Genomic DNA, 15,259 nt, shown 5'->3' on the forward strand with positions numbered 1-15,259 from the left:
GACTGGAAAGGTCGGCTATTCTGGCGAGTATGCTCCAACTGGTTAGCGACATGTTGTCACTGGTGCAGTCGTGCACTTGCTGATAGAAATCTCATACTGTAAATAATTTTTCACGTCTTGTTTCAGTCCACTTTTTGCATCTTATTGATGGGGTTCGAAGATTATTCAAAAGAATTAGTTTTTGAAATATTTGAAAGGCAATGTTAAGCGGAAATAGAGCTGATCACAACATTCGTTAATATCCAGAGCAGGTGTGGCTTGTGGTTTCCATAGTGGGGAAGGCTGCGACATTTATTGATTGGAACTAATCTAGACCTCAGGCTACGCCTCATATCAGTCTGTCACCACAATATTACACTCTTAACATTTATATACTGTATCATCTTTGTTTCACAATCAACTACTAAATAACATCAAATACTAACTCCAAGGTAAAAACTACAGGTAGCCTAGCTTATTTATCCCACATCACATTTCGGTACAGTTCACTACAACAAATCGTACTAAAATACGTTTTGGAGGGATCTTTAATGTGGTTTACGTTACCTTCATTGCATGCTTATAGCTTTTGGTATTTTCATTTATAAACTTAAGACGTTTAATGTTTGGTACGTTCAAACCGCACTGTTTGAGCGTAGAGTAAATATCTCTGAAGTGAGCATTGCATTCTGCGCATGTTGTCAACATTAAACCAGGATAGTCGTGGGTTTTTGGGACTTCGCTGTGCGTGTGTGCTTTCCGCAGAGTTTGAAGTTTATATTATCAAGAGTTTTTGTTGTGTTTTCACCGTTTGTTGATAGTGTAATAGCGATGGTGAATTACTGTTGTTGCTACGGATGCAAAGAAAAATATATGAAAGGAGGGATAGTAACTTTTCATGGGTACTATGTTTAAAAATTTCGGGACGCATTATAATTAAGGCTTGATTCTGCAGACCTATTTTTGTACGATTTTATGACTATATAATAGATATTACGGCTCGTACAAAAGCTTACAAACAATTGCTTCCTCTCGTAAATTTTCTAGTGGAACAGGAAAGGGAATGGTTAGTTGTTTCGGCAAATACTATCCTCCATGCATTTATCAGTGACTTGTCGATTATATATTTATGGATTTGAAAGACGGGAGACAGATAAATTCAATAGAGTGGGAGTCTGTAATTGTCTTCATATAATATGTGTGTCCAAACCTTCTTGTTTACTATACAGTTACAGTAGGAGACCATGTTGAGTGTGTCTAGGACATGGAGAATGATTATGTGTGATTTATATTTTAGTATCCCGAAGGATGAACAACGAGAAAAAATGTGGCTCCAGAAAATAAGGAATAATTTTGTCTGCACAAAATATTCCAAATTATGTTCAAAACACTTTTAAGAGGAATGTTCAGACAGAGAAAAATTTGGATGTGTGTGACTGAAGGTAGATGCTATACCAACTATTTTTAATTTTCCAGAGCACCTACTACCAATTTCTGCATTCACCTTAAATACATTTTCTACACGAATCAAATAAAAAACATAATAGTGTAGCTAATCAAAGTACACATTCATCTTCTTTGGTGTATTTTGCCTTCAATTTATTTTCTTCACCATTTGATTAAGAAGCGTAAAATATTAGTAAACATGTCCCCAAACTCTTTCATTTGTGTCACTTTCCACTTCCCTTAATGGTGATATGGGTTGACTGTTACATAACCAACTGTATTTGCTTTACAGTACATTTATTCTCCGATCGCCTTTTTTCCCCCTTCTTACTCAGTCTTCTATTTATTTAATAAAGTGGGAGCAAGTACGTAAAATAAACACTTCAAAGTGTCACCAGTAAGAAAAATTGTGCTTTAGGTCGCAAAAACGAGAAAATAAATGCGCAGAAATTGCAGAAAAAAAGGACGAATTAGCAGGGATATAATCGCTTATGTGTGGCAAATTCGGTGTTTTACAGACACTTGCAAAAGTACTAGCGTACTGTCAAGTCGTTTTGCAAGACTATCACTGCAAAAATGTACGTCAGGCTCTGTAATACTATAAAGTGCCGTATCATACCGAAAACTACCAAAAATCGAGTGCATCTGAACTGTGACACCTATCGCAAATAAGCAGAATGCAATATCACTTGCCCTTAAAAGTTACGTAGCTGGTTTATTCCCGGTATCAAATGGATACTGTTAAAATGTCTGCGCAACATATATAAATAATCCACGACACGTACGAAAAGAATCCGTCTGTACTAGAGATGTAGTGACATTCGAAATATACAGGGCGCTATACGGACACACAGGTTCGTATGAGCAGTTGCCAGCGGGCTCGTGCGCATGCGCAGAGCTGAATTCGCGTATGAGCAGTGCCTTCTTCCCGCTGCTGGCTACTTGAAGCGTGGCTGTTTGCTGTATGAGCAGCTACCCGGAAAAGTTTTTCTGGCGCGCCCAAGCTGGCAAGACTCACAAGGAATTTGCAGTCTCCCCCAGGGAGGTAGGTCTCCCCTCCACAAAGGCCGCAGGCTGGTCACGTGATTTCACCTCCACAAGGACAGGAGGCGGGGCGAGACTGACAGCGCTCCTGGTTTTACTTGAGTGTACTGTGTTGCCTTTCCCGCCAGAAAACAAACACGGTGCTTATTGCCTGCTTCGTGTGTGCGTATCTGCTTTGTTCGAACTTGTGCTTCTCGCCTGCCTTGTATGTGCGCGTCCGCTTTGTTCAGAGTTGAAAAGAAAATGATATATTTTGATGACAGCATTGGGGATGAGAACAAGAGAGAAGTGGCTGTAAGTATTTAGAACTAGTTGTACTAACGTTCTCTTACGAATCTTGTGTTTGGCATCGTAGTAATAAACCAATGAATTTTCCCCAACAGAATATTCTTCCACAATGGAAAACGCATGTGCTGCAAATTCAAAGAAGTGCCAGTGATGTGCCACAAGTGGAAAGCATACAATTCCTAATAGCTGCGACATCAAGAGATGAGTTTAAGCAGTGGTTGACACTGTTTGAAGAGAGAACTAAAAGAACTTACAGTATCAGGTCATCTGAAACACAGTCAACGAAACACCTCATTTTGAGGCAGTTGATGTTCTGCCATCATAACACAGTTTCGAAAAGAGTTGATGATACTGCAGTGCATCCTGTCACGAAAAACACCAACTGTCCATCGAAAATGATAATAAAAATTCATGTTGTGCACGAAAGAACCCCCTCCTATAAGTATCGCGGAAAATTTGCAGGAATAATTGATATTTATAGACAAATGCCATGTGAAGTGAAACTGACACTGAACCATAATCACAGCATTGACAGTGCTGCTTCATTGAAGTATAGAAAGCCATCTCGTGAAGTTCAGGAAACATTGATATCTCTGTTTCAAAAGGGTCATTCACCTGCTAGCGCACTTCATTGTTTTAAGACTGACATTCAGCTTAATCATTCCGATTACCCATTAGTGCTGGGAGGCAGAAGTTAGTGTCCAGATTACAAGTTCTGCTATAATTTATACAGGAAAACTCTTGAGAAGTATTATGGACCCATGGATTTTAATGAAGGGAAAGAATTCCTGCAACAGAGATTGCTGAAATACAATACAGAAGTTGGAAATGTGTGTTGCAAGCTGGTTATGAAAGATGCCGATTATATAATATGGCAAGAGACCATTTTCAAATGTTTGTAGTGATAAGAAGTGGTTTTTCATACATTTTGCCAATTATTTTATCAAAATATATTTTATGGCCTCTTAGGACCACTGTAGCTAGCCTATTATGTTTTTTGCTGTGTTCAATATTCCCTCAATCTATCAGCTGTGTGTGTGTGTGTGTGTGTGTGTGTGTGTGTGTTTAGCAGTATTCTGGCGTTGTCTGTGTTTTTTTAAACCATGTTATGTAATTTGAATTGCCTTAAATCTTCCTGAATTCTGTAATCTATTTAATGTTGCTCTTACTATTCCACAGTTTCTCTATTATTGTCCTACTAATTGTGTTTCCTTTTATCATATATCCAGAGAAAGATATTTCTACCCAACTGTTCTTCTTGGTGGTTGTATTTTCTTCTATACTTGTCTTCAGTAATCCCAAGTGCCATCTTTTTAATATTTTAATGGGCTCCAGATGAATTTATTTATAAATTGGGAAGCAGTGCTCCATCAAAGGAGACAAAGATTGTTTTACTGTTCTGGTAGTTTATCATTTAGTTTGTGTTGAAGATACTCACTTGTTTGTAACAGCAATATGCTGATTATATTTTGCCCTGGGAAACTGAGTAGTTTTCTGCAGAATCTATCTACAGAACACATTGTGTTTCACTGGTATTAAGTTTTTCTTCTTAATTCAGCAGCTTGAACATTGTTTATAACAGAAATTTCTGGAATACTGGAACCTGATCTTCATTTTCAGAAACTTACATTTAAAAGGACTAGGTTTTTATTTCCCCTCTTTGATTTGACAGACTGATTCTTGTCAACACCTTCCCTTCAGGAAGAACCTGAAAAAATCACAGATTTCACCACAAGGATCACAGTGTCCTAAGATACAGGACACTTTCTCCGTGTCACAAGAAGTTAGATGAAACAAGTGCTAGCTAGTACTAGGAAAGTTTAAGCACGCACTACTTACACCAACAGGTAATTAAACTTAGCATGGTTGGCAGACATACACATTATGTGGAGTATCTAAAACAGGCAGTACATACGTGGGACAAAGCTGGTACCCTTTATGACAATTTCTGTTTATCATTTAAAGACTTCATATGCCTCTATTAACAGTAAGCATCATATAGCCCTTGTGGTGAACTTCACGTTACCTATACAGTAGTTCTTTGCAGACCTTGCTTCTTGCGCTTTCCTGCTGATTGTAAAATAAAAGCTATTAAAGAAAAATCACGAATCATCTGTTTTATTTCTTCAGTGATCCTAGGCATACTGTGCTTAATTTCTTTGACAGTTGGCTCTGAAAATAGTGTAGCTGTTATTTCTGGCCTGTGATTGCTGTGTACTTTTTAAGAATTATTCTCTTTTTGTGGGTATCATTGACAACTGTGATTATATCCATTTTTACAGCCTTTCCCAGGCTTTGAAGACACTTATGGGATCCTAAACTTGAAGTGGATGAAGTTCTATTTCCAGTGGACTTTCCTTTCTTTTTCAACCAGTATTTTTGCTTTCTTAGCCTTTTTTTCTCGTTTTTCATTTTCAAAGCTACAGTGTTCCTTAAGAGAGCCTGTTTTTCCTTAATACTTGCTGCTTTCTTCCTTTCTGTCCTCCTCCTATTACTTCACTGACCTGATCAGATTTCAGACCATTATGATATTACTTTCATCTCCCTTTGTCAACCATTTTCTTAACATTCTTCAAAGATAGTAAAGCAGAAAGGACATGATCTGCTTTGATGCTTTAGGGGATAGGTTTTACCTTAATTGTCCCATATAAATTGCACAATTCATTGCAAGCAACATGTCCCGCCTGTCGGTGTTTTTTCATATAGAAACAATTTTCATTAAAATATAATTTACAGAGTTCAGTAGTTCTTCAACATTATTCAATGAAATTAAAGAATTTCTATACTATTGAATAAATTAAGCATTCAAACAAAACCAATAAACAATTTTGGTGATAGATGGTACAGATTGCATTCTCAAAGAGAAATGTAATGCGATACAGCTTATAAATTCTTACCAGCTTTCAGACATTATAGAGGTTTAGTAGAAAGACTGCTCTATTGATAACAAACCCAAAAGTGAACTGTTTGTCAATAATCTTGGGAAATCCATTGCCAGTTTGACAGTCATTTTCAATTGGCTACCACCCATGAGCATACCTATTCTAAGGTTCATTAAATCCATTCTTCTCAAAGTGCCTTTTAGCTATGCATGCCTAGATGATAGCCTGATTTCCTCCACCTCTCCCAAGGAGCACGATAAACATTTGACCGTGGTGCACACCAGCTTTAGATTTGCACAAGGTGGAAATCAACCATGAGAAATCTCGGATTGTGCAACACCATTTTCTTGGGCTTTGCAACATCCATCATGAGCACATCCCCTGGCATCGGATATTCAGGGAATCCCTTACAGACACTTTTGCAGGAAAATACACCACAGGGAAGAAGGAGGTTGCATGGACAAAACTCGTGCACCAGTCCTTTTCTGCCCCCAAACAGGTATTGGGTAATGCTGTCACATTAGCACATCCTGTGTCATGCTCACCTGTCCATCATGTCCGAAACTAGTGGCTCTTGCATTGGTGCTGTCCTTCAACAACACATTGGTGACATTCTCAGTCCCTTCACTTTTTTTCACAAAAATTATTCGTCTCACAAAGGCAAGTGATCAGCATTTGAAACAAAGCTCCTCACTGGGTATGAGGCTGCCCATCACTTTTGTGACAACATTGAAGTTTGGGCTTTCACTATTTATACTGATAACAGACCACTCACAGATTCTATCCACAACCCCTCACTCCACTTATCACTGAGACATTCTGAGAGCCAGCTAATCACAAGATGAACACCAGCGGGGAAGTTGCAGTTGAAAGGAAATTAATTATATTTGTTCAACAGTGGTGAGAAATGTTTGGCTATGTTATCAATAATGCCAAGAGAAATCTTTTTGGGCTAATTACGTCCAGAAGTACGCATTTGGTCTAAAATTAAACTTTATAGCTTCCGAAGCTTAAAGAATACTCTTCCTAAATACAGCAAGATCAAAATGATTAAACAACATGGACCCAAAAAATCCGTAAACATAATCATCTGTTTTCCAGGTGCATGCATAGAGGTATGATTTATGTCTGTTATGGGCTCTCCAAGTAGCACAATGAATTTTCTGCCATTTTTGAGGAAGTGCAGCTGTCACCAGATGTATTTAGAAATCTAATCGCTAAACTATTCTTCCTTGGTGCAAAATGTTATTTCATTATGCAAAAGTAGGGGCATGTAACTTACCAGAACCTTTCATAAAAGTTATTTCTTACACATTGTGGATTCACCCAAGACATTGTGGAAACCTCCCATGAAATTGCATTACATTTTGAAATGGTACAGTGGGGACCACTGGTCCACTTGGTGTGGAATGATCCACTTGCAATACTTAATATTGTTTGGGTTATGCTCGTACCATTCTCACACTTTATATTCCAGTGCACAGTTGAATATTAATGGTTATAGGCAGTCACTTTGCCGTAAGACAATCTGTATGATAAATGGTTAATTAATCTCTTCAGTAAACTTTACTTTTGATGTTTCTTAGAGTAAATGATGTTAGTTTAATTAGTTTTGTATGTAGTCTGAGATTCCTTTAATTGTTAATACTGAACATCTATGGAGACAGGCACATGCTTTCTTAAAGTCTTCCAACGTTATTGACTGAGGTTTTTTCAGTTTCCTACAGTATCCCATTAAAGTTTTGAAACCAGTGATCTGCTCTGCATGGCTTATCCATGGTCTGAAACCTCCCCGGTAATCCCCTAACTCCAGTTGTAGTTGTTCCTTAATACTTCCACACCCTTTTAGAAATTTTTGTCTGTACACACATGGCATAGCTGCCATTATCCATTCCTCCAATCTGCACATATCCTTATTTTAGGCTCATTTAGCTTCCACTTTAAATATGTTGATTTGGATATAAGCTTATGCTCTCTGCCGAGTTTTACAATCTGTCAATATTAATGTTAATGTATTTTATTTTCAGCATTTGCTCACCATTGATGAAGAAAGTACATATGTGTGAAGAAATGGCACCAGAAATGGTCTTCATTGATTCAACAGGATCTTTAGACCACAATGGCAGTAGAGTTTTTGTGTTACACCCAGTGTATGTGGAGGTTTACCGCTGGGAATTATAGTAACGTCATCAGAAAGCTGTGAAGTTTTGCAAATAGGCTTCCAGATATTGAAAGAGATAGTAGGAAAAGATATTTTTGGGGGGAACATTGATGGACCTCATGTCTTTTTGACTGACGACTGCAAATCGGAACAAAATGCCATTATAAGATCTTTTCCTCGTTCAACAATCTTATTGTGCATTTTCCATGTGATGCAGGCAGTGTGGCAGTGGCTTATAAAAACCAAACAGGGAATACTGCAGGACAAGCAAATGCAGTACTTTAAAGACTTTAAAAAAAATCATGTATTCAAAAACCAAAGATGAAGCTACAGATAATTATAATGCAGCTAAAGCAAATATATGTGACGAACACAACAGTTATCAAACATACTTAGATGGGTATTGGGAAAGGCGACACCTAGGGAACTTCCTTATCGAACCCGTATGTTGATACAGGGGCACCACACTAATAACTTCAGTGAAGCGTTTATGAGGATTTTGAAAGATTACAATTTTGAGAGAAGAAAAGTGGTCAATGTAGTGCACATGGTCGACATCATACTCACAAGGGTGAATTCTTATTTTGAGATGAAACTGCTTGATGCTGCTAACAGAGCAAGCCCGAAATCTTTCCACGAGACCATTAGGGTACCTAAACTGGAAATTCTGAGTAAGATAATGATGATTCAGGAAGGCATTCTGTTGGTTCCAAGTGAGAGTACAGAGAATTGCTACTATGTAGTCGACATGGCTGTGCTTGTTTGTAATTGTCTTGAGGGCAATACGGGCAAGAGATGTAAACACATTGATTGGGCTAGTATTGTTTACCCATCAGAAAAGTATGAGAAGGCTATAAACAGTGAAGAAATTCGTTGAAAGTATTATTTTATAGCGACGGGTAAGCAGCCCCCCCAAAATTGGCTGGAGCCTCTTCATGGACCCCAAAATACTGTAACATTAAATGATGCTGATGTGGAGCACATTGATACAGAGGAAGAGAGAGATAATGTGCTCCAGATCAGCATAGATAATACAGAAGAGAGACATGATGCTGATGTGGGGCAAATGGATGCACAAGAAGAAAAACGTGATGTTGAAGAAGAAATACCAGACACAACACATCTCAAAAACATTTCCCAGAAAACAAACATAAATCTATTAAACAGATCAGTAGCTCATCTCTCAGAGCTATCCAGTAGGTCACCGGAAGAGATGACGAAGAGCTTTAAGGCTTTCCTCTTCCAAGTTGAAAAGAAGAAAACTCCATCTGCCTGCGCTTCCATGTTGTTGACGCTTGGTGAAGGTACGTGCCGCACAAATGTACTTCACATTTACAGAGAGAGTATAATTGCTTACTTCTTCAAGTTACCTTTTGTAATTGTTTCAGGCAAAACGAGACATAATATGAGAAAACGCATTCCGATTCAATCTACATCAATTGGAAGAAGAAAGAAGGTAGTGAAAAGAAAAAAATGCACACACCCAGAAATTTTGAATATTCTATCGAAGTGTGCTACTCCATACAAAAGCCTTGCATTTCCTATTTAGTGGTTGTACCCTATTTTGTCTAAAACATACAAAATGATTATTAAAAATATTTTCTACTTTTTGTTAGCAAAATTTTCATTGTGTTTGATGGAAATACAGTCTTCCTGTCCTCTTGGTTGCCCTGTTTCCCTTTTAAACAATATTCCAAATTGTTTTAATTTTATTATTAGAGTTACTAATCTCAGACGTAATCCACATACTTCTGGACTCTTTAATAAGTTTTCTCAATACAGTGCAGTTTTTATGTTGGATTATTTCTGGATCATTACTCCTCCTAGCTATAAGATACATTTTCCTTTTCTGTTAAAAAGATATTTTTATGCCTTTAGTAAGCCATGGCTTTTTAGATGGTATCTTACAATTATGTCTCACTGTTTTCTTAGGAAAACTGTTTTCAAATTTACTCACAAAAGTATCATGAATTAGATTAAATTTTAAATTAGCATCAGGTTCCCTGTACACCTCATCCCAGTCTAACTGTTGCAAGCTTTCCCTAAAATTTGCAATTGTTAAATCATTAATTGAACACACTATTTTGGAGAACTGTTTTGCCATGCTGCGTGGAGATGTCATATACTGCAACGAGCTGTGCATCATGATCAGGAAGACTGTTCTTAACATGAAAAAATTGTATCTGATTAAATTTATCTTGGTCTATAAAAACATTATCTATCAGTGTGCTGCTTTCTTGAACTACCCAAATAGGAAAATTAATACTTGATGTCAAATTGAAAGAACCTAGCAATACTTTGAGGTCATTCTTTCTATCAGACTCTTTCAGAAAATCTACATTGAAATTCCCACAAACAAAAATTTGCTTCCCTCTGTCTGACAGAGAGCACAACAAAGGATCCAAATTTTTGAGAAATGGCTGGAAGTTTTCCAGTGTGACCTACTGACAGCTACAATAATGAAAGTACCATTATTTAATTTAAGATCACAGGCACATTCTTCTATATGTTGCTCTACACAAAAATTTTTTAGACTACGATGAATTTTGAGATATATGGCAACTCCTCTCTCCATAGTATCTCTACTTAAATGTGTGCAGAAAGTTTATATCCTTCTATATTTACTTTTTCCATATCTGTGACTAATTATTTTTCACTGTGTTTTTCTGAGAATCTTGTGATACTTTAACATCTCTAGTACCTGCCGGCCTGAACTTCTCATTCAGTTTAATTTCATTTAATATTGTGTCATTGGATCCTTATCTTAGCATAAAAAAGAGGTACTGCCATGAGTTCCAGTGACCCCCTCCCCCCCTTAATTTACCCTTCCCTTTCCTATTGAGGTGCATGCCATGCCTAGTGAAGCCTCACCTGCCAATAGTATCAACAGGAACCAAACCTATGTCTGACACAGTAGGTGTCTGAGGCAGCAGACCTAACTACATATTGACCCTCCTGACAGAGCTGTTCAATTAGGGCCGATCATATCGCAAAAAAGCCAACATTTGTGAAAAACTCTTATTGTTTTGTTTGTGGAACTATGTGACTGTACATGCAAAAGAGATTAATGTAGTATTATATACAGGACAAAAAAATTTTTTTTTGCTGTTGTAATTCCTAATGTACTCTCGATGTTTTTGCACTTGTATGCGATGTATCCTGCCAAGTATTTTAAGGCACCGTGAGTAACATCTTTACTGGAGCTCGTTAATCACTAAGATCACTATCTCGAAACAAATCGCTTTCACCTGATGTATCGTGACGTGATATGTCTGCCACTTTGTGGCACAACTCATTAGAAATAAAAGTCTCTAATTCGCTCACTGTTTCTTATGCAGAAGTTTGCTCTTTGTACTGTGCAGTGGTAGGCACTAAGGTATATTTGTTGCACAGCCAGTCAGCACTGGTAGGCGAGTTCTATTTTAAACCTCGGAGAGCGTCAGATTATTATAAAGCCACGAATTATAGACAAGAAATTTTTGAGACTACCTTGAATTCGTCTGAGAGTCAACGCAGGTTGTTCCAGCATTTTTCACATCTGTGAAATGTCTAAAAACTGCATTTATTGGTATAACGAATCCGTTTTGAAACGGAACAAGAATGTTTCTTTTCCTACTCACATATTCGAGCAAATTTCTAGAACTACCTCAGGGAATTTTCTTGACTTCTGAGGTTGTAACCATAATTTCTGGTCTTGGATGTATCTCGACTACAACACATCAAAAACGTCGCTTATCAATTCGATGGAGCTTACTTCGCGATCTTTGTGGTGGACGTATCTCAGCTTGTAGAGTGTTGTACGAAAATAGCTGTCCAGCCATTCTAACATTCCGAAGTACAAGTCCACTCACATTTGTGTGAGCTTCCGATTAGCGATACCTGATCGAAAGATCACTTGTTTGATGGTGAGATATCTATTAGTCTTTGTAAATACGGTACTGTCGGACGAGGTGATGCTGGTCAGCTTACTTAGGTTCTGACAAATATTACTTTAACAATAATCCATTATTAACAGTGTAATTGTATATTTCATATATGTTTTCTGCAATATACGCAGTTTGCGAAAAGATTAAAGCAGTGTAAGAAGTGAACTTTATCGCACCGCGGATTCCTCCCTACTTGTTTATTAAACTTGTGGCTGTTTTCATTTTAGGTTAGGCCGGTATTACACTATCAAATTTCTTTGTCCAATATCTTTGTCAAAAATATTTGATAGTGTAATAGGGATCTTTGACAAATGTCGTCCAATATTTGATCAAATGTAGGCCGAGGCCATATATTTGATCAACGAAATCGCTTGTCTTCTGTTCACTGCAATGCGATATGTTACCACGCGGAGCGCCAGCATCACTGGAGCGTTCTGTCATCTTTTGTGTTTGTAAACATGGCTGCTAAATACAATTCGTGTGTGGCGTCTACCACAAAATTAATTGAAATGTATGAAGCGGATGAGGCGCTTTACAATGTGAGGCACCCTGATTATAAAAATAGATTGAGAAGATTGGAGAGTTATAAAAATATAGCGGAGATCCTTAGCCGTGACATACGGCCTGGCTGTACGGCAGAGGATATTAAGAGGAAGATAAATGGCCTCCGTACTAGCTACTCGTATGAGAAAGCAAAAGTTCGTATTGACATATTCATTTATATTTATTTATGCAAGTAAAGTTTACATGTCATACAAATGATTAGCATTAGCATTAATTTGTTCACTGCAGCGACTTGAAGCATACAATAATGTTTACGTAACCTACAAGTAGTTTAAATTATTTTCATTATTAATATTGCAGATGCATAAAAGCAAAAGTGGAGCCAGTGCGCAGGCGGCGTATACACCACAAGTGTACTGGTTCCAGATGCTGAAATTCCTCGACCAGTCTACTGAGGCCGACGAGAGTGTGTGCAATTTCGAGAGCACAGAAAGTGAAACTGGAAGTGAACGTGCCACACCGACGTATGAGGAAATGATTGCGGTATGTACATTTTTTTTACATTTTACATTACCAAATGTGATTATCTTGCCAGGGCACTTTCCCAGCGCCATTGTAAAATGTCTTAAAGTATTCCCTAACTGCTCTCCCGTGTACTGTACGTCCAGAAGCAGCTTGGCAAGCTATTGGTTCCATATGCTGTAGGTCCTCAATGCTTTGTGTCTCAAGATAAGTGCAGTCTCCTACTACAGCAGACACTGTTTCCTGACGAGTGTACAAGTGTTTTCTTCTCTCAGTTAACAAGTTGTGCAATGTGCAGGCAGCCAGTGTTATTGTGGTAACTTTTTCAGGAGGCAGATTAATGGTAGTAAGAAAAATCCTGAAACGACTTGCAAGAATGCCAAAGCTGCTCTCCACTAATCTTCTCCCTCGTGACAGTCGGTAATTGAAAACCTTTTCTTCTTTTGTGATTCCTTTTAAGGGGTATGGCTTCATAATGTTATAACTCAGTGGAAAAGCGTCATCTGCCAGTACTACCATTGGAGTTGTAATGTTTGTGTTCCCAAGCTTCCTGCCATCAGGAATGTTGAGCATAGATCGGTCAATAAGACACTCACGTAGTTTGCTTTTTGAAAACACTCCAGCATCACCAACACGCCCATTAGTTCCTACATCTACATACAAAAATTTGTAGGAAGCATCTACCATGGCAAATAAAATGATAATGTTGAAGGATTTATAATTGAAAAAGTGAGATCCACTAGCTTGTGGACATTTAATACGAATGTGCTTTCCGTCCATTGCTCCTATTGTATTATAACAGTTCCACTTCTTCTCGAAATCCTCTGCAATTTGCTCCCACTCTCCTTTGCTTGTGGGTACCTGTAAATAAATAAGATTTATGTATGTGCAAGGAAGTACGTACCAAGCAAAGAGGTACGTAGCTAACGGCTTTTATCTTTTATTTTATAGCATGAGATGCAAGAGCCTGTCGCATGTAGCGAGGCTCAGCCACAGCCCCTGCGTCAAGAGCAGCCTCCCACTAAAAGGAGGAGAGTCACGCCAGACGTGGCAACAAACGTTATGGTGGAGGCCAGCAGGACACTTCAGGCTATGGCTGATGCTGCCAGATCCATGCCTGTCCATGAAGACCGCTACAGCACCCTTGGCGCCCACATCGCAGCAGAACTGTGTGAAATGGAAAAGGTGGGCGGCAGGGAATACACCACTGTCACTGTGCACAGTCTGCAGCGGACATTAATGGACAGGTGCGATTTGCTGCATGCGACAGCCCGTGCACAACCGTCCACCTCTGGATATATCCAGGCTGCCTTGCAGCAGGCTGGAATAGAGGATGAGGATTCCATTTTATAAATATATATGTGTGTATAATTTTTGTATCTCTCCAATCTTCTTAATCTATTTTTATAATCAGGGTGCCTCAAATTGTAAAGTCTCTCATCCGCTTCATACATCTCTATTAATTTTGTGGTATCACACATCAATTGTATTTTGCCATGTAAATAAAGTTAAATAAATAAAATAATAATTTATCTTCATGAACATAAAGTGTATCGAACATTTATTTACCTTCAGACAATGGTCCTTTAGTGCCTTATAAATTGCTTCACACGTTTCAGGTATTATTTTACTTAATGTGCATTGTGGAATTCGAGTGCTGTACTGTAAGCTAGAGTAACTTTCTCCTGTAGCAAGGAATCGTAGTGTTACAGTGAGCCTGTCTTCTGCAGATATAGCAGTTCTTAGGTGCGTATTGTGTTTTGAGATATGAGGAATCACTTCACTGAGAACATACTGAAATGTATGCTCATCCATTCGCAAGAAATTGATGTATGACTTGACGTCTTCCACTATTAGCTCACGTAACAAGTTTTGCTGAATGCTTTTTTCATCTCGTCGTGAAACCCACGGCTTCACCCAGGTACGTTTCCTTTTTTCCCCCCGGCTTCTGTATCGCATGTGCATGTGCACACACAGCAATTGTGGCACAAGCAGCAGCTGCTGCGGTTAACAATTTGTTTTTGTCAGCCATCTTGAACTTTGACGAAAACTTTGATGACAGTGTAATACCCCTTCTAGCGCTACGTCAAAGATCTTTGTCAAATATATTGGACGGAATATTGGATCACATCTTTGATCAAATCTTTGACAAAGAAATTTGATAGTGTAATACCGGCCTTAAAGAGACAGGTGCATTCGTTGGTCCCTGAACAGTGACATATCCAGGAGTATGAAATCCAACCACACATTTGGAGGCCCTATGAACAGTGTTTTCCTTGCTTTATTTAGCTTCTTTTGAAGCTGTTGCTTTTGTGGACTAATGAGTTGCTCGCTGGTGGAAGCAGCAGTGGTTAACTTAACCATTAGTCAATTATTTTTCCGAGAGTAAGCTGCAAGAGGAGTGTGAACATTCATCATATTACGTTTTTCGGAAATGTTACCCTACTACGCTGCATGCCCATTACACAGGGACAGCGTGTCAAAGTTTTATGGGTGAAAAAATGGCG

The 15,259-nt window shown here is 38.3% G+C and overlaps 1 protein-coding gene across 1 annotated transcript; it reads left to right on the forward strand.

Moving 5' to 3' along the window:
• Nucleotides 1-12,514: 12,514 nt before the first annotated feature.
• On the forward strand, nt 12,515-14,162 carry LOC126092381 (uncharacterized). Its single transcript, XM_049907939.1, has 2 exons — nt 12,515-12,773; nt 13,704-14,162. The coding sequence occupies exons 1-2, from the start codon at nt 12,591-12,593 to the stop codon at nt 14,103-14,105; spliced, it is 585 nt and encodes a 194-aa protein (XP_049763896.1). The 5' UTR covers nt 12,515-12,590; the 3' UTR covers nt 14,106-14,162.
• The last annotated feature ends 1,097 nt before the right edge of the window (nt 14,163-15,259 follow it).

This window comes from Schistocerca cancellata, chromosome 7 (assembly GCF_023864275.1).
Source record: "Schistocerca cancellata isolate TAMUIC-IGC-003103 chromosome 7, iqSchCanc2.1, whole genome shotgun sequence".
In the NCBI taxonomy this organism is placed as follows: domain Eukaryota; kingdom Metazoa; phylum Arthropoda; class Insecta; order Orthoptera; family Acrididae; genus Schistocerca; species Schistocerca cancellata.